The sequence below is a fragment of the Pelecanus crispus genome, chromosome 12 (genome assembly GCF_030463565.1).
Source record: "Pelecanus crispus isolate bPelCri1 chromosome 12, bPelCri1.pri, whole genome shotgun sequence".
Classification (NCBI taxonomy): domain Eukaryota; kingdom Metazoa; phylum Chordata; class Aves; order Pelecaniformes; family Pelecanidae; genus Pelecanus; species Pelecanus crispus.
Genome location: NC_134654.1, coordinates 12,780,632 through 12,801,545, shown reverse-complemented (window position 1 = coordinate 12,801,545; position 20,914 = coordinate 12,780,632). Strand labels below are relative to the sequence as shown.

At 44.6% G+C, this 20,914-nt stretch overlaps 1 protein-coding gene across 1 annotated transcript in view; it reads right to left on the bottom strand.

The window, feature by feature from the left end:
- The window catches only part of HSF5 (heat shock transcription factor 5), a 28,957-nt gene extending 16,579 nt beyond the window's left edge, over nt 1-12,378 (bottom strand). The window contains exons 1-2 of the mRNA XM_075720265.1: nt 11,802-12,378; nt 8,554-8,925 (exon numbers count right to left, since the gene is read on the bottom strand). Coding sequence (XP_075576380.1) covers nt 8,554-8,925; nt 11,802-12,378 — 949 coding nt within the window. The remainder of the gene's footprint in view (nt 1-8,553; nt 8,926-11,801) is intronic.
- Nucleotides 12,379-20,914: the final 8,536 nt, after the last annotated feature.

Here is a 20,914-nt window from a genome sequence, read left to right as displayed (position 1 = left end):
ATAACTTGAAATGGCAAACAGATCAGATCAATTTATTTGCAATGCTTGACACTTACACAGGATTTCACATGAACCAGTTGCTACGATAACCAATATAGTTTTTTGATATCTATACCTATTGCCCTTTTTAATATGATGTTGCTGAATTTTTGTGCAGTTTGGAGCAACAAACATGGGAGCTAAACAACACAGAAAGAGCTAGTGGACATCCTTCTAAAGAAGCATGATATGTGTATGACTCATGTTACTTCAAAAGCTAATTCTGAGCAACTTTATGATGAAATCTGGACATCTTTCAGAAGAACATTCTATGACCTGTGAATGTATTACAATTCTGGATATTGCCAAAAACCTAAATGATATCTGGGTTTCACTCACTGGAAACTCCAAAGTACATTTACAAACCCAAGAAAACCACCAAAGAAAACTTTTGAAGGGCTATTGCAAAAACAATGCAAGAGAGCAATGACAAGGGAGAAATTTCTTGTAACCTGCTGGAGTGATTCTACAGAGAAACAAACACATATTACAAAGAACCTATTTGCTAAGAAAAGAAAAGGAAGGACCTGAAGGGGAAAAGTGCTTGTGAAATAGTAGGTAAGTCCAGATCATATGCTATTAAAAGCTACAAGTAAAATATAAATGACAGTATTCTTACAGTTAGTAGAGCTTATAGAAAAAGCAATTAATTAATCAAACAAATTGTTATGTTTGTAAATCAAAGTGAGGAGAACAAAAATAACTGTGTAGAAGACGAGACTGATGACCGATTCTAAATGGTTCTGAAATGCAGAATGTTGCATAAAAAGAATGGTTTGCACTCACAAGAACTTTTTTTTGCCAGCTTATAGGCTATGGGAGTGACTGATCTAATAGCAAGAACAACTGCATCTGTCGAAATATCACGGGAGACACAAATTAAGACTGTAGTCTTAACAGTAGTCAGTCAAGAAGCAAATCCACTGTAAGATGGAGGCCAATTTTAGATAAGTGCCACTCATCACCCATAGTCACAAAAGGAGAGTCACCGTATATCCAAACAACTTTTTAAATAACACTGAAGAAAGCATTTACTGATGGGCAGGCAGTGTTATCAAAGGCGAAGGTGTTGATTCATTTATAATACTTCAAGTCTTCAAATTGAATCAAGATTCAACAAACATACCTGCTTCACTCACATGCTTTTGTCCTACATTATCAATTGGAGAGAAGAAATTTCTAAGGTCTTTTGTCTAAGATACAGTTATTCTAGTCATACCCAGAAGAAATTACCAGCTAAAGCACATTCTGTCACCAGCTGTTACGAAATAACTCAGAGTGAACATAGATCTCATTTGAATAGTAAGGAGACAGGGATGAATGGCATCTTATGGAATAAATGAATATTTACTGAATAAATTAAGAAAAAGATACAGCCACTTCCATCAAACAAGATGGATCAGTCTTAAAAGAGATTTGGTTTCTGCCAAAAGAGAGACGTGCTTCTGCCCATACAAGCTATGGATGGAAGATTACACACACTCTTTACGACACAATATGTGGAATATGAACAGTGATTTATGAAAGTGGAATTGCTGTCAGTGAGGCTATAACCAACCCAGCAACGGAGCCCTGAGAACCAGTGGAGATCAATGAAGAGCACAGTTCACAGAAGAAGGAAAGGACTGAACACTCTGCATCACAAATATTCTTGCACAGAAGTCAAATGACTGTATTTCAAACATAGTGAAAATATCTTTGGATATCCAAAGAAGTTGCAAAGAAATTGAGCAAAGAAATCAATACTTCTAAAGGAAGTTATTTAGAAGTATGTTAACAAAAAATTTATAAGCAAATACAAGTTATAAATCTGACAGCTGAATAAGAAAAATTAGAAGGAAATACAATGGAATAGAGAATTAGTTGACACTGGATAATATATAATAGAGAGAAGTCAATTAAGACTTCTTTTTGTTGAAGAAGTCACCCTTCATTGCCCTTTTGAAAGGCCTCCAGTAAGTAAACAAACATGGATAACTGTGATCTTGCTGATATGATATTTAGATTTCCAAAAAGCTTTTAACAAAGTCATCATCAGAAACTCTTACAAAAACTGAGCAACAACAGCATGAGAGGGAAGGCTGTACATTTAAAAAATAATCTGTTTTAAAGATACAACACAGAAGACAGGAATAAACAATCACTTTTTACTGGTAAGTGAGGTCACCAGGGGAGGTCCCCAAGGACCGGCACTGGAACTCATGCTGCTCATCATTTTAATAAAGTACTTCAAAAATTGAGTGAGTGAGCAGTGAGGTGATGCTTGCTGATAATACCAGGTTATTCATGTCAGAAAAGAGCAGTCACCTATAAAGATGCAAGAAAAAAAAAACCCTTATGAGTTTCCCAGAGCCACCACCCACCAGATAAAGCTCTACACTCAGGAAAAATCAACTAATTTCACACAGAAAATGATGGGTTCTCAGTTGTCAATCAATAATCAGGAACTAGATCTTGGTTTTATAATAGATAGTGTCAGGAAGACATTAGCTTGACATGCAGCAGCTGTCAAAAAGACCTCCGAAGTCACAAATGAAACAATCAGATTGTTAGGAAATAATACAAAAGGGAACAGAGGATGAAATAGGTACATTATTACTCCACTGTATAAATCCATCATTCACCCATACTTTGACCACTGTGTATATTTTCGGACTCTACATCTCAGTAAGACAAGAACAGAACAGGTTACAGGGAAGGCAACATGGATGATGTAAAGAACACTTTCCTGAAAGAACAGCTAAGTGGGCCAGGACTCTCCTTTCTAGAGAAAATGCAACTGAAGGAACTAAAATACAAGTGTTTAAAAAAATGAGTGGTGCAGTGAGAGGGATATGGATATAGACACATTCACATAAAAAACAAATGGAGAATTAATGAATATGCAGTAGGGTGAAAAGAGGCAAGAAAAGGTGACTCTTTGCACAAAATGCAATTAACATGAGAAATAAAGTCTTTGTCACAGATGTTGTCACAAGTCTACATTGGTTGAGAGAAACAGACAAGTTCATGGAAGTGAAATCCACTGAGGGATATTAAATACAACTTGTGTTACAGTTTATTAATTCCCTGAGCCCACACTGTTGGAGTATGGAAAAGCATCGGTCCACGCTTGCTCTACTCCTGCACTCCTCCTTGAGCATTACTGTCAGAGGAAATGATGAGCTATATGGACATTTGGTCTGATCAAGGCTAGTATTCTTATCTCCAAAGCAGAGAACTATTCATTAGAGAATTATTGAGGCATTCACTGAATCCTGTTTTCTCAACACTGGAAAAAGGGATGAATTGTATAAAAATAAGCACGTGAAATTTAGCTGAAGAGATGACAATATTTACACCACATTCTTATATACATCTTCCTCCTCTTGAGATAATATTATTTTGTAGGCTCTCAAAGTTTCAATAGAGAAGAGCAAATCAATCATAATCTTTGCTGAAGACATGAAGGCTACAGCTCTACCAGTAAACTAAATGCATCTAGATCCATTCTCTGGCACAGTCTGTTAATACTACTAAAATCTCTTACTCTTCCAAGTCAAAACAGCCACATCCAAACAGCCTGCTGGGAGCGGTCCCAAGCCCATGCCAACTGCTGAACCAAGCACAGCACTTTTGGGGGAGAGTGCCAACCAGGCTAACAATCTAATGATTTAGCTGATCAAGACACCCAAGAACTTTTCCTGGCAAAGTCTAATACAGTAGCATAGACACAGACAGCTATGCTTGAGCTCAGCCATGGTTTTAGCAAAGATATTATCTTGTGAAATGTATCTGGAAGTTAGAACCTAAATGTAAATAAAATCCAAGAACATTAAAAAAAGCTCCATGCTTACAGTTCAATGTGTACACATTTGTACTGCATGCTTTTTACAGGTTCCAATCCTACATGCAAGCTCAGGAAAGCTGAAAGCCCCAAAATAAATGCAAACCAAATACGATCAGCAGCAGATCTTTTCCAAGCTTGAACAACCACCATAATTTCTCCAAAGATCTGTTGGAAACTGAAGAAACGCATGTATCATCTCTATGCATTCGAGACAGCAACAGACATTAATAAGCATTATCATCAGCTCAGCTGGGCCAAGGGGCAGGAGACTGACATTCTCCAGCATCTTCTATTGCACTCGAGAAATTTTCCACTTGGAAATACCAAGGAAGAACCTTAAGACCATCCTTTCAGTGTGAACTTACCATGTCAGGTCCAAAAGTTATGCCCAAGAGAAGCTAGTTACTCATCAGACAACTGGGTCAACAGTACTCAAAGCTGCACAGGAAATTAAGGAATGCAGCTGTGCCTGTTCCTGCCAGATCAATGAACAAATCAGAATGGGTCTGAATACAAAAACTATGCAAGCTCCAATCCTTTACCAGCCAAAAGACTGATGAAAATGAAGATGATATCCAAGGTCTCTTCAATAAGGGAAAATGGGAAAGACGACGTTGTTTGAACTTAGACATTTAGGTGGGATTAATTGCCTTACTGCTACATAGACTCAGATGTGTAGCAGTTGTCGACTCTTGCACAGTCAGTGAACAAATAGGCTCATCAGAAAATTGTCTTCCAAGACATATGTCTAAGAAAGTTGGAATGACTCAAACTCTGGGAGGTGCCTGTTTCTCTCTACTGACTATATATGTAATCTAGATGACAAGCCCAGGCATATACAACTAACTATTATACATTCAGATGAATCTTAGGTAAGATGAGTCCTACAACTAGTTTTACAAGTGCATTACTAATGCATCTAGTCTGCTTTTCTCAAGGGAAAACATGGTGCTATTCATGCTCTGTTAAAACAGATGTTTTCAGCTGCTTATTTATTTTAAGAAGCCACTTTGACCATGTGAATATTGAGTCTTACATACAAAGAAAATTATTTACCTTAACAGAGGGTGTATCATTCAGAATAACATGACTACTCCTAAGCTACCACTCACGAGAAAGGTTATCATATGTAAATGAACTCTACAGCCACAGATATATTCAAAAGGCATGATTGGACTTGCAATGTCATGTGGCACCAATAACTAACATTTCTCACATAATCTCCTTGACTGATTTTTCATTATTAGGATACTTTCTGATAATAAAGCTTCCCTGCATTTCTTTGATGCAATCCTACTACTATCAAAGGTTTTGCAGATAGTTGAAAGCAAACAGAACTAAATCCTTAAAATAATTACGGTCTAATGCTAGCAGGGAAAAAAGATCCAGATGAGCATCTTTTATTTTACTGCCCTTTCAATAAGAATCATAATGAAAAACCAGGGAAATCTTTTTGTTGTTGAAGTTAACAAACAAGTCTGATATACATAAAAAGAAATCTTTTGACAAAGTTCTACTTTGATTTAATTTAATGGGACTTCAAAAGTTAAATGAAAAGAGTCAAGAATAAGATTGAACATACATTCTTTAGTCCCCTCACTTATGACATACGTATTTTAAGATTAACTATCACTTTCCAAATAAGCTAATCTTGGTGCTGTGCTCCCAAGATGAAGGAAAACAGACTTTTTCATGTGGACTTATGAAGAAATAAGCTTTCAGCATTTTGTATGTTATAATATACAGAAGAAAGGATAGCAGAGAGATTAAGAGATACACAGGAACAGAAGTAAAAACACTGCAACAGTCCTAAGTGACAGTGAAAATTAAAAGATTCTCTAGTGAACTGTCAAACATATCTTCTCAGAAGTACTAATGAATTCATTGGAGTTTTCAAAAAGCTCAGATTCCATAAGTTTCTCCATTTTAGTTTGAATTACACCTTAATTTTTGTACCTTGCAAAATTTGGTATGCTTTCATCATGCTCTCCCTGCCACCTCCTGCCACAGATGATTTCACCTGTACAACATAGCCCATTTATTCTTTAAACTTTTATAACTCCAGTGAGAGAGACTAGCGTCATCCAGTTAGAGATCTACATATTCATGTCTAAATCTATGCTAGTCTCCCTCAACTCCTCTACAGTTAGTACTGCAAAATGGGCACTTCCAGGACATGAGTAATCTCACCCCAAGACAAACTCTGTACGAATCGCACCCTAGAGATGCCCACTTCCTTCCCTTGACTACAGAAGAGGTCTGGGGGACTAGTTGAGATACAGACATCTAAAATTCACTATGATGAATTTCAGCCTATGCTCTGTAACCGACAGAAACAGGGCTCTGTTTTAGGGCCAGTCTTGTTCAATATCTTTATCAATGATCTGGATGAGGGGATCGAGTGCACCCTCAGTAAGTTTGCAGACGACACCAAATTGGGTGGGAGTGTCGATCTGCTCGAGGGTAGGATGGCCCTGCAGAGGGACCTGGACAGACTGGATCGATGGGCCGTGGCCAACTGTATGAGGTTCAACAAGGCCAAGTGCCGGGTCCTGCACTTCGGTCACAACAACCCCATGCAACGCTACAGGCTTGGGGAGGAGTGGCTGGAAAGCTGCCTGGCCGAAAAGGACCTGGGGGTGTTAGTAGATAGCCGGCTGAACATGAGCCAGCAGTGTGCCCAGGTGGCCAAGAAGGCCAACAGCATCCTGGCTTGTATCAGGAATGCTGTGGCCAGCAGGAGCAGGGAGGTGATTGTCTCCCTGTACTCGGCGCTGGTGAGGCCGCACCTGGAATACTGTGTCCAGTTTTGGGCCCCTCACTACAAGAAAGACATTGAGGTGCTGGAGCGTGTTCAGAGGCGGGCAACGAAGCTGGTGAAGGGTCTGGAGCACAGGCCTTATGAGGAGCGGCTGAGGGAACTGGGGTTGTTTAGCCTGGAAAAGAGGAGGCTGAGGGGAGACCTTATCGCTCTCTACAACTACCTGAAAGGAGGTTGGAGTGAGGTGGGTGTTGGTCTCTTCTCCCAAGTAGCTAGCGATAGGACAAGAGGAAATGGGCTTAAGCTGCGCCAGGGGAGGTTTAGACTGGAAATTAGGAAAAATTTCTTTACGGAAAGGGTGGTCAGGCATTGGAACAGGCTGCCCAGAGAGGTGGTGGAGTCCCCATCCCTGGAGGCGTTTAAAAAACGGGTAGATGTGGCACTTCGGGATATGGTTTAGTCTGGTCTACCCTTGATTGGTCTAGAGTGGGCTTGGTGGTGTAGGTTGGTGGTTGGACTGGATGATCTTAAAGGTCTTTTCCAACCTAGATGATTCTATGATTCTATGATTCTATGAAGAGGGACCATCTCCTACCTTAAGCAGGTATTCTGGGTGAGGCTTTGAGCAACCTGACCTAGTGGAAGGTTCCCTACCCATGGCAGGAGGCTGGAACTAGTTGATCTTTAAGGTCCCTTCCAGCCCAAACCATTCCATGATTCTATGATTCTCAGGACACCCTGCTCCTGGGAGGAGACTTAATAGTTTGCAGCTGGTAATGCAGACTCTAGCCACCGCAGTGATCTCTGTAAGTAGGTAATCTTTGTAAGTAGCACAGGGCAAGGAGTATTTGGCAAAAGTTGCCTGTCTCTTAAACATTTAAGAGTGTCCACAAGAAATGCCTAGCTCCTCAGAATCCTTCCTTTACAAAAATGATGTTATGGAAACTAGTGATTATTGTCTGAAACGTTCTCAGCAGAGGTCTCAGAAGACACACACAAAAGAGTGATTTCACTGTGTACTTGGACAAAGACAGCAGCCACCACATGTAGGATTTCTAAATAGGGATATCTATCTTAGTGAAGGTGCAGCTGCCAAGGGAGGAACAGGCAGAAGGAAAAAATAGCAGCTGAGCTTTAGTTTGTTCAAGGAAAGAGTTACTATGTTCTCAGTTTCAAAAGTTTTAGGGAAATTTAAAAAAAAAAAAAACAAACAAACCACATCACCACCCCCAGAAAAATAACCTATCATGTGATTTTTCCAATTTACGGTAAGGGCAAGGAAAAGAACAATAATTTGCTTTAACTTCTCCTCTGAAGAATAAAAACACTTAAGTGAGACTGAAAATTTTAGCAGAAACATTTTAGACAAAAGAAAGGAGTCAAGACTTTATACTTTCTAGTCTTCAGTGCATAAAAAGAAATACAACATAAAAAAGCTAAGCAAGAAAAAAAATTAAGATATGGAAATAGTATGAGCAGAATGAAATATTCTACACAATACTTTTGACCGATCTTTGACTTTAAAAATGTAACCTGGAAAAACATGAGACCAAGGACTAGTATACTACTTTTCAACAAGTTCTCAGTGCTTTAGTATCATTGTCCTAGTTTTGCTTAATTAAAAACAAATTAAAGTTAGCCTAACACTGACTAGTTGTGGACAAATGTTTTTCTCCTCACCCTTTAACCTCAACAGAGAAGGTATCAGGAAAATCACCAGGGGATGGTCAAAATCTGGAGGAAGGACAGGAATACCAAACAGAAAAACTTTTTGCTTTTAAAGGCGTCTCTTCCTTTTAGACTTTACACTTTCTGTCTAATTCTCACCTGAGATATACACATGACAAAGCATCGTAGAAAAGTATTTAAAAGTATCACATTTAAATACCTTTTTGAAAAGCAAGTGCAGAAATTTTTTTCATACCTGTTGGATAGTGGGCTTGTGAGTACTGCATTGAAGATGCGTAGCTGCTGTATTGTGGAAGGGAAGTGGCAATAGTTTGAGACCCTTGCTGAAGCGGCAGAGGAGAGGCAACAGGCTGGAGTGTGTACGTGACCTCTGTTGGAAACCTCTGGAGTACCGGAAAGGCAGCCCCTTTATCTGGAAAAGCTGGGGAAGCCCCATGCCCTGGAAGCAACCCAAGAGAACCCTGCCATGTTCTGGAAGGGACTGAAGTGTGATCTAAACTTTTTGTCGGTAAAGTGCCATGGTTCTGGGATGAGGTCGATATGTAGGAGTAAGGAAAGAAACTGTCTCGATGATAAGGTTGATGAAACTGTCCTACAGCCAGCAGTCCTGCAGTGGGTACAAAATAAAGTGAAACAAGTGTTAAGGAAACGAGTTTTCACAGGCAATGAAAGACAAATGAGGAGCCAAGGCTCTACAACATTGTTTGGGAAGACTACCTTTGCTGCAATGTAGCTCTACAACATTATTTGGGAAGACTCTCTTTGCTGCAATATACTTAATCCAGAAACAGACTGTATTCTTACACCTGAACATACAGTAACTGCTGCATTGGCATATTAGTGCAGTGCCAGCACACAGCTGTCTATATAGCATTCAATCTCCTTAAACTTGCAGTAACAAGCTATCAGTATTTAGAAATGTGCTATAAATCAAAACGCATAGTAACTTACTAAACCAAAGTAATTTAGAAAGTACTGTGTGTTAAATCAGAAAATACATTTAAAAAAAAAAAAAGGAAATCATAAAGCAAGACTTTACCAAACTCCAGTGCTGACAGCACACAGACAGCTGAGCGAAGGGCAATGTCAAAATCCTCCAAGTGACTTTGAAAGTACTTTATGACAAGTCATTTAATTTGTCAAGAAAAAAAATTCAAAGCCAACTTTTTTCCAGTCAGCTCAACTAGTTCAGTTTAGACTAAAATATTGCCATATTGCCAAATGTTGCCATTTTGTTATTTCCTAGATATTCCTTTTATTCTTCTCTTAGTTATTATTTCATGAAATGGTATTTGCTCTTATACCGTGATAGCTTGATTTCTATTAGAGGTTTTGGTGACTTTGTTGAAACAGTAACAATAACACTGAGAACGCCTATCCTCATCGAATTCCTAAAAACTACTGCATTTGTGACTTTTCCACAGTGTTGATATAGCCATGCTAATTGTAAGTTTCAGAATAGTTTATGCCAATAGCCTGGCTTGTAGGTAAACCCTTTCTCAGACCTGTAGTTCCCAATTCTTGCTCTAAAGGACTTTTTAAAAAAATAGCCTCACATTTACCTCTTTCACTCCTCTGATGGGAACTAATTCAAGAAATGGGTAACATACAGTCATTATTCTGCAAGTTCATACTAAATCATTAAGAATCACTAAATAAATACCACCTGGCCCTGAAAATTTATTAAGAGTTAATGTATAGGACTGTTTATTTCCTGTTCAGTATTTCTACCATATATAAACAGAGAATGAACAGAGGTATGAGAATTCCTTTGTTTATATTTTACCTTTCGATAGGGAAATTAAGGTTATCTAGTTTTAACACATAAACAAGACACCACAGGATGCCTAGTTACAAAGCACCAGTTGCTTTACAGCAATTGTCCCTAGACGTTTAACAGAGTTAGATGTTGCAAGACATTTGGAACAGACTGATGCTTTGCAAACAAAAATATCTTTTATCTATAGAATTACCTCACATTTACAGCAAAGACATGCCCCTAAATAGTCAGTACAGAGCACACAGTAAATTGTCAACCTCAGAACTCGACTGTGTATAAAACCCGATGTTTTCCTCATTCTCTCTTTCTAGAAACTGAGACTCCCAGACCAAAAGCTCTCTAAAACTGCACCCATAAGAACAGAGGCCAAAACATTAAAAGCCTCTGTCCTTCTTAGCATTTACTCTGCCAATGGCCTGCATTACATCAGTCAGACCAGATTTTATTCAAGAAGTCTGTAATGACTCATCTTAGTCTGAACAATGTTGACACCAAATCTTTAATTTAAATGCTTCCTGGACTTGGTATTGAAGTAAATTCCTTCCCTTCTCAAATGCTTCATTTTGTTTTCTCGGTATTACAGGTGTAGTGCCACACACATCCTAGAAAACACCACATGAATTATGTGACAATTCCTACTGTGAAACAGTAACCAAGGATAACTATCATGATAGCCTACTCTGTGCTCAATGCAGGCTGGTGCTGCCAGAAGCAGTACCACCAACTGCTTCTCCCCTCTGGTCACACAGTCCTGCCACCTCTCCTGCACCATGCCTTACAGCTCTGCACCTACGTGGTGCATCACCCTGGCCTGACAGCCAGCTGCAAACAGGCCACTCAAGTCATCTCCTCAGATCATTGTGCTGAACCAACACAGTTGCTGTATCAGCTGCAAGGAAGATGATGGTTAACACGTGACCAAGGGAATGGGAAGCAGGACTGCTCTTCCGGTGGCAGTCCACAGTTTGATCAGACTAAGAGCATTGCAAAACAAGATATTCACATCTTCCTTACACAGCAACAACTACAATGCTCTCAAGCTTACATAGAATTTGTGGAATAATCCTCTGAGAGCTCAGACTTGTCCTGGAAAACTCAGGAGGACTGAGGATTCTCAACGAGGGTTAGAAAGAAAGAAAGAAAACATGTTCTGGGGCTTGTCAACAATATAATTTTCTATTTCGCTCTCACCTACTCATTCAATCCTCTTTAAGAACTATCTATCTAGCTTGCAATTCTTTTTCAGGAGACAACTGACAGAAATCTTACTACCAGGTCTTTTCTCCTTTGCACAAAACCAGCAGGATGCTCTAGTTGTCACTTCACATAACCCATCATTTCACACAGATTCAATGAGAGCTTATTAAGCATCCCTACTGATGGGCAGGGAGGAGTAACGTTCATCTGGTAGAGCTGCGCCACCTCCACAGAGATTGGGAGAGGGTGTTCTTAGTGTAGTCCACAACAGGGACTGTATTGTAGTCTACAGGCAGGCTGAAACACATGTGAACCACATTACCCATGCTTCCTGGCAGCAGATCTACCTGCATGAATAACAACCGTTTTTCTACACCGGGTGAACTGAGCAGCCACCAGCAAGGACAGGTAACCCTCCTCCCTCAGGGGAGTGCCGATTTTCAAACCCCATGCCACCCAGCACTTCTCAAACCCACCACATCCCCGCATGGCCCACCCCACCTCACCAGGCCTGTCAGCCTTGCCAAGCATCGAGGGCGGCAGCAGCGGGTCCCCATGCAGCGATGTGCCGAGCAGCCGCTGGAAGCGGTTGGGCGGGCGGCTGGTTACCTCCAGGCCAGCTGCCAGCTTCGCCTTGTTGGCACTTGTCAGGCGCTTCAGGTGGACCAGGAGGTCGGGACGGTCGCGGCGAAAATGGGGGCTGTGGAAGTGATGCAGGGGCCCGGCGGAGCTGCCGCCATCGCCATTGCCACCCCCCGGGCCCGACCCAGGCCCTGCCACGCTGCCCGCCGGCTCCATCACCACCTTGCGGAAGCCGTAGAGGTTGAGCTGTCGGATGAAGCTGGTGAAGTTCTTGGTCTTGAAGAGGTCAGCGGCTCCCGCCGCCCCATCGCCAGCCGGCCCCGCGGTGCAGCTCGGCCCTGCACCCAGCAGCTCGTACTCGAAGAGCGGCTGGTCGATGAGCAGCCCCTCACCGCGGGCGTCCCAGCGGATGGAGCAGAAACGCGGGCTGTTCACCAGCCACCACAGCTTGGCCGGGAAGTTGTTGGGGTTGATGGGGGCGGGCAGCCGCGGCTCCTCCATGGCGGCGGGGGCGGAAGGACGCAGAGGCCGCTCGCGCTCCAACGGCCGGCGCCGCGCGAGGACCGCCCCACCCCCCAGCGCCGGGGCCGGCCCGCGCGCCGCCCGGCACGTGCCCGGCTCACGACGCGCGGCCCGCGGCCCCCTCCATCCCCTCAGCACCGGTGCCCGCCGCAGCCCCGCCATCCCCTCAGCTCCCGAGTCCCCTCAGCCCCCGCCATCCCCTCAGCTCCCCCACTCCCCTCAGCCCCCGCCATCCCCCTCAGCTCCCCCACTCCCCTCAGCCTCCGCCATCCCCCTCAGCTCCCCCACTCCCCTCAGCCCCCGCCATCCCCTCAGCTCCCCCACTATCCCCCTCAGCTCCCCCACTCCCCTCAGCCTCCGCCATCCCCTCAGCCTCCGCCATCCCCCTCAGCTCCTGCCATCCCCCTCAGCCCCCGCCATCCCCCTCAGCTCCCCCACTCCCCTCAGCTCCCCCACTCCCCTCAGCCCCCGCCATCCCCCTCAGCTCCCCCACTCCCCTCAGCCCCCGCCATCCCCCTCAGCTCCCCCACTCCCCTCAGCCCCCGCCATCCCCTCAGCTCCCCCACTATCCCCCTCAGCTCCCCCGCTATCCCCCTCAGCTCCCCCGCTATCCCCCTCAGCCTCCGCCATCCCCTCAGCCTCCGCCATCCCCTCAGCTCCTGCCATCCCCCTCAGCTCCTGCCATCCCCCTCAGCCCCCGCCATCCCCCTCAGCCCCCGCCATCCCCCTCAGCTCCCCGACTCCCCTCAGCCCCCGCCATCCCCCTCAGCTCCCCCACTCCCCTCAGCCCCCGCCATCCCCCTCAGCCCCCGCCATCCCCCTCAGCTCCCCCACTCCCCTCAGCTCCCCCACTCCCCTCAGCCCCCGCCATCCCCCTCAGCCCCCGCCATCCCCTCAGCCCCCGCCATCCCCCTCAGCCCCCGCCATCCCCCTCAGCCCCCGCCATCCCCCTCAGCCCCCGCCATCCCCCTCAGCTCCCCCACTCCCCTCAGCCCCGACGCCTCCCCTCAGCCCCCACAGCGCCCCTCAGCGCCGCCGTCCCCTCAGCCGCATCCAGTCCCCCTCAGCGCCGCCGTCCCCTCAGCGGCCCCCAGTCCCCCTCAGCCCCGCCGTCCTTTCGGCGGCTCTCCGGTCCCTTCAGCCCCGCAGTCCTCCTCAGCCCCGGCGCCACCGGCAGCTCACATCGGTCCCGTGAAGGAGCGGGTGGCTGAGACCCGGGGGTGAAATCTGCTGCTTGGAACGGCCCCGCTGCCAGCCCGGAGGCGTCCCCGGGCAGGCTGGAGATCCTGATACAAAGCGTGGGTGGCCGCCCTGCCGCCAGTCCGGACCCGTGGAAAGAGGTTAAAAACGCGGTAGAGTCGGGAAAGTGTGTCCTCATTAGGACCCCGGCCTCACACACCTGTGGATGGAGGAGCACTGCGCTGGAGGGGGCTGTGGCCGGGGGTGTTCCCTGGGTTGGGTCTGGGATCAAATGGTAGGAAATGAAGAGCGGGGCTGAAGGGTCGGGTTTCACAAAAGGAATTAAATTAAATCCCGCAGAGTAATAATCGTGAGAAGAGGGTGGTGAACGAGGTGATGATTTCTGCTGAGCATCCTAACTTCTTCAGGACCAACAGCACCGTAAAGATCTGCAGATCTACCTCCTGGTACTTACTGATGGAGGAAAACACTGGGCATCGGAGAAATGCAGTGCTGATAAACATATGATGCATAATCCTAACTTTATGTACACGGTGATGATCTTTGAACTGATCATTACCAGTCATGAAAGAAATTATGAAGCTAGAGCAGATGTTTGAAAGTATCAGCTTGAAGTTCACTGGCAGTTCACAAAAGGGAAAAGAAAATGAGTTTAGAAGGGATTGGAAGAGGAGTACAGAACAGAGCCCTGGGGAACACCACTTGTGACCAGCTGCCAACTGGACTTAACTCCGTTCCCCACAACTCTCTGGGCTCGGCCACCCAACCAGTTCTTTACCCAGTGAAGACTACACCCGTCCAAGCCATAAGCTGCCAGCTTCATTAGGAGAATGCTGTGGGAGATGGTGTCAAAGGCATTGCTAAAGTCCAGGTAAATGACATCCACAGCCTTTCCTTCATCCACCAGGCGGGTCACCAGGTCATAGAAGGAGACCAGCTTGGTCAAGCAGGACCTGCCTTTCGTGAACCCATGCTGGCTGGGCCCGATCCCCTGGCTGACCTGCACATGCCTGTTGAGTGAACTTGAGATGAACCACTCCATAATCTTCCCTGGCACCAAGGTCAGGCTGACAGGCCTGTAGCTCCCCGGATCCTCCTTCTAGCCCTTCTTGTAGATGGGCGTCACATTGGCAAGCCTCCAGTCATCTGGGACCTCCCCTGTTAACCAGGACTGCTGATAGATGATGGAGAGTGGCTTGGGAAGCTCCCCCGCCAGCTCCCTCAGTACTCTTGGGTGGATCCCATCCGGCCCCATGTGAGTGTCCAGGTCATTAACTGCTTCCTCCTGGATTATGGGGGCTTCATTCTGCTCTCTGTCCCTGTCTTCGAGCTCCAGGGGCTGAATACTCTGGGGATAACTGGTCTGGGTATTAAAGACAGAGGCAAAGAAGGCATTAAGTACCTCAGCCTTTTCCTCATCCTTAGTGGCAATGTTCCCCCCTGCATCCAGTAAAGGATGGAGATTCTCCTTGGCTGTCTTTTTGCTGTTAATGTATTTGTAGAAACATTTTTTATGATCTCTTACAACAGTGGCCAGATTGAGTTTTAGCTGGGCTTTTGCCTTTCTAATTTCCCCTCTGCATGACCTAACAAGATCCCTGTACTCTTCTTGAATTGCCTGCCCCTTCTTCCGAAGGTGGTAAACTCTCCTTTTTTCCCCCCGAGTCCCAGCAAAAGCTCCCTGTTCAGCCAGGCCAGTCGTCTTCCCTGCTGGTTCGTCTTACAGCACATGGGGACAGCCTGCTCCTGTGCTTTTAAGACTTCCTTCTTGAAGAACACTCAGCCTTCCTGGACCCCTTTGCCCGTCAGGACTGCCTCCCAAGGGACTTTCCCAACCAGTGTCCTGAAGAGGCCAAAGTCTGCCCTCCAGAAGTCTGTGGTAGTGGTCTTGCAGGCCCTCCTCCTTACTTCACCAAGAATTGAAAACTATCATATCATGGTTGCTAAGCCCAAGATGGCCTCTGACCACAACATTTCCCATGCATTCTTCTTTGTTTGTAAACAGCAGGTCAAGCGAGGCACCTCCCCTGGCAGGCTCACTTACCAGTTGTGTCAGAAAGTTATCTTCCACACACTCCAGGAACCTCCTAGACTGTTTCCTCTCTGCTGTGTTGTATTTCCAGCAGACGTCCAGCAAGTTGAAGTCCCCCACGAGAACAAGGGCTAGTGATTGTGACACTTCTGCCAGCCGCTTACAGAATGCTTCATCTACCTCTTCATCCCGGTTGGGTGGTCTATAACAGACTCCCAGCAGGACGTCTGCCTTGTTGGCCTTTGCCCTCATCCTTACTCATAAGCACTTGGCATCATCACAGTTGTTGAGCTCTATACAATCAAAACTCTCCCTAACATACAGAGCCAACCCACTGCCTCTCATTCCTTGCCTATCCCTCCTGAAGAGCTTGTAGCCATCCAATGCAGCACTCCAGTCATGGGAGTCATCCCACCATATTTCTGTGATGGCGACTAAGTCATAGCCATCCTACTGCACAAGGGCTTCCAGCTCCTCCTGTTTGATGCCCATGCTGCATGCATTGGTGTAGACTGGCTGATTATTTCTCTCAATCTCTGCCTGTCTTTGGCAGATTCAGCACATTTATTATTATTCTGAGTCAGTGAGTCAATAGCAACAGCAGGAAGGAGCAGAAATTTTGTCAGCATTGTCAAAGCTAAAATCCTGCACCACAGAAGGATGTCACTTTACCCAAGGAATTAATGGCCTGCAATTCTAGTGAACTCATGCCACCATCTTCCCAAGAGGCTTTGCATTTTTATTTCCTCAGTAATAATTTATTCTCTTAAGAATTAAGTAATGGTTGCTCAGTGTAAACAGCCAAAACCTAAGTAAAGCATACTGAATGCAAACCTGAAAAATCAAGGAAAAGAGACCACCTCACAAAAGCATTTTCTTAGCATTCCTGAGGTTGTCTTTTGCATTACTTCAATGAAATAATTTAGGGCTTCTCCTCTCTCCCTGTGCAGGAGTGCAAGAAGACTACAACTGCCTGATGGTGGGATAGGTGAATTTTTTATTATATCATCCATAACTCAGGTCAGAGCCAGCAATACATAGCCCATAACTGAAATGTAGAGGCTGAGCCCCTAAAACTAAAAAGACCCTGAAACTGAAGCCCAGAAGCATAGGTCCCTTTTAAGCATTTACTTCAGTACTTTGAAGCTGAGCCCGTAGCTGCAAAACAGATGACTTTTTAAAGACAGAATCATGTTTTTCATCAGCATCCAGAGTGCTGCATGCTCCTGGCAAAGCCATGGCTTGCACCTTTCAGCGCCTCACTACTCATGCCAGATGACATGAGACATAGTCTTACAGCAGGTGTGGCAGGAGGTACAGCATGAAGGAAACAGCTTTGCAGCTTCTGGCAGCCAGCACACTTGACTGTCCGAGCCAGCCTGATAATGATAAGAGAGGTAACAGTCCCTTTAGCTCTCTTGGTAGATCAGCCTCTGAACTGTTTGTGCCTTAGACTTCACGCAGGGGCTCCCCAGAACAACTTATTCTGGGGAACACTGGAAGCTTCCTCTCACTTGGAATGGATCAATAATAATGAAATGCTTTTTAGCAAGAAATGTTGTAGCTCGATCAAAAGCTGTTGGACTGCACAGGATTTATAGGTAACATTGTCAGCTGACAACAGTGCCCAGCCTTTTCAGCCAGCCCTACTGCTGCTTCCTCTCTACATACACGCTTTTATCTCCCTTCACTCAACACCTGCCTTGTCACCTTTCCAGTCCCACACTGACTTACAGCATTCACTCTTTCTTCCCCAATGATGCTCCGGCTCTGAAGAGAGGTAAGGAACACAATCCACCTGGCAGCACAGGTTCTCTCCTCCCCGTGGCCCAAGTTTCCTTCACACAGCTGTGTGTCTGGTAGTACTAATGCTGTCTCCACAATTCAATCACTAATTGGGAACTGCAGTTCTATACTCTGTCGAATCTGTTCCTCTTTAGATGCTCACCTGTTACAAGTCTGTGATGCTGCATGCCCCCCTTCTTTCCATACCACTGAAGTAAACTATTTCAGCAAATACTTTACTTACTGTGCATCCAAGAAGATATTCTGCACAGCGTATACCCTAAATCTGTTCAGCCACGTCAGTCTTTATTTCTGACACAGCTGTGCCAAATGCTTTCCTTTAGCAAGTGTCTTTGCAGCCATTAAAAAAAAAATTCTCTTTCTGCAAATCTAAATGAAATTTGCATTTCTGACCATGAGTGAAGATACATTGTTCTTTGCCACTATACCAAATTTTCTAGCTTGTTTTTGAACAATATGATTACTTTATTAGAAGGTGACAGGAAGCAATTTGCAGCCTACAGTCACAAAAGAGCAGTGGCAGTTGCAACAATTAATAGTTTGTCCCAGGACATACAAAGCTTGTAAATACCCCCAACCAAGGCTTACCCTTGGCCACTGGCCCTTAGTGTGGGTCAGTGCAGCACAGCACCTGGCTTTTCAATGCAGAGGTTTGACACAGGGACTCAGAACTGACTGGGCATTCAGTAAGAAAGAATTGCACACAAACACGTCAGTAAAAACTGTGCTTCGGTGGGAGAGTAAAGTTGAGTGAGTGGCCTAAACTTTGTGAGACTGAAGTTGTGTGCTGCTTTGGGCAACTGCTTTTTTTTTTTAATTATTATTTTAAACATACTGGAGAATGTGTGCAGCATCTTTTATCTAAGGACAATTTGGCATATTAGTTTCAATTTAGGAGATAAAAAGATACCCAAGGTACCACAAATAAATGGCAGTGCCCCAAGTTCATTTTTGCAGAAGTGAACTAAAGTTCTAAAGAACTAAAGTGAACAAAATGCTAGCATTTTGGGAGAGAAATGTACTACTATTTCTCTTACACTGAAAACTGAATGGACGGAAACACATCAAACGCACCCTCAGAAAGCCTGCATCCTTCTTGTCCGTGTCTCTCACTTCAACCCGCTTCCTGCTCAGCACTCACAGGGTCCACAAGGCCACAGAAGTTGTTCTTTCATAACCAAGGCTTAGCATGTCTCTTCACATCCCCTGCAGTTTTAGCACTATCTATTAATGGCTTAGCAGCTGAATACCAGCCATCGCAAGCTTAACCTGACTTCTCACTTCACCTAAATCTATCGGTTTTTTGTTCAGTGGCCGATGAGATATTATAGTACATCATAAGCAGTTCCGGCTGTTAATTTGCTAAGAGTTCATGGCAGTTAGCGCACTGATAGGGGAAGGCTTTGATCTCACTGTTTGTGCTGGGTTTAGACACATTTCAGCGCAAATATAGACTACCTCAGGGTGAACGTGTTGGCAAATTATGGCTTTATATTCTTTAAGTGATAATGCTTTGTTCTGTGCTCAATAATCATGAGCATTAAGTGCCCTTTGCTGGCATAGCCAGCCTGACATTGCAACTCATGAGTGTCTCCAGCAAAATACCTATATTGAGCTTGGAATGCACAGGGGGAAATTCTGCTGAAGCATTGTCCCAGCTGGTGATGAAAAGCCAAAGGGTCATACAACAGTCCCAGCAGCCAGCCTTCCACTGCCTATCAAGATGACATTGGAACTGTTGAGACCAGAGTCTGTAGTTAATCAGTAGACTACCCTTTCTTGTGAATTCATGATTAATATTCAGCAACATTGCCTCCAAAGATGACCTTCTTTTGTGTGACTGTTTAAGGAGCAATGGTTAATTTTTAAATGTGACATGCTATCTTGCTCCTAACATTTCTAATACAACAAAGCATTTAGGTATTATCTGTCTGACATGAACGCTGACCTGAACTATAGGAGTAGGTTACCAGGGATCTGCTCAATTCTAAGATCCATGGATGCTTTTAATTGAGGACAGGCTTTCTGAAAGATTCTCTCCAGCTCCACCACAAACTATAACTTACCTGCATCACCCTTGGCACATTAGGCTGACTGAGCACAACAGTCCCCATCCATCATCCTGCATAGAGGAACACATCCATACAGCCTACCAGGCAAAAAGTGGTATAAAGATGTTGGTGAAGAGCTAGTGAATCCTGCCTCATAGCTCTTGGAAAAGAAAAATCCCTCACCGAGTCATTATGAGAGGCTGGAAGGGGCTGGTATCCTGGGCAGCTGCAGGTTTGTTTGGAAGAGAGCAGAGGGCCTCAGAGTAGAAGATCACAGCATAGTGTACTTTGTGTCCTACCCTTGATCGTTATTTGTGAGAAGGGGTATTAAATTCCTAACATACCTTAAATCAAAGGAAAAGGTGGCAAGTAACAACAGCCTGGGAAACACTGTGCAAGAAGAATTCACTACAAACTAAAGAATGGGTCCAAACACAGCAGCACTAATATAGAGATTTTATTTCAACTGTATTGAGTTGTACAGCACATTTTGTTTGTCACAATGCTATCAAACTGATTTTAGAGTTTTTGGCCAGCACATTTTGATGCTGAAACTCACAAGAGCTAAAAGCAGTTTGGACTAATGGCCTGAATGGAAGGGCCAGGAGTACCTAGTTTCTGGCTTCCTTATTGCTTGCAGTCATTCCAACATGTGCAAAACAGGAGCAAATCCGGTTTCTTCTGCCAGCCCAATGGTCACTCTTCCATGTCTGGCAATGACTGCAAGGTACAAGGCAGGGGAGAATCTGAAGCAAGGTGCCTTCTCTTCCCAAAGCCATATTGGTTGTTCCCAGTATGGAAAAGAAGCAGAGTCCAAGTAAGTACAGGGTCGGTCTTCAGATGATGCTAGCTTTGCTTGCACTATTGAGATTTAAAAAAACAGAGGCTGACATATCAAAGTGCAGGGAAGGGTCATTATTCCATTCCCTCTGATGGAGATGACAAACCATTCACAAAAAATTTGGGAGATCACAACAGTGTAAAGTACTTTGCCTTGTTAGTAGACCAGATGTCCTCACAGGTCCTCCCCTCCCTGCATACGAAGTCTCAGCTCATGAGGTGCAGAATGTATCAGACATTTTCATTTAGCTGGAAAGAAAACCTGCATTTCTACAAAGAAATGCCCCATTTTCAAACTCTTCTTCCTCATTAATATCTGCAGATTTCTTAGAAAGGAGGCAGGATGATACTCCCCAAGGGATCTAGGGATTGAAAGCCCACCTGAAGTTCTCTTTCTTTCTAAACCTTTCTTTCTTTCTAAACCCAGTTCCTCTTCCTTAGAATGAGTTGGGATTCCTGCTCTCTAGTTTAAAGAAGAATTAGAGAGGTAATTACAAGTTGGCAACTCTGAACTTTGACCACTGTACAGGAGACAAAAAAGAAGTCAAATTCAAGAGGCATTTTAGGTAACACTGGGGCAAGTCAG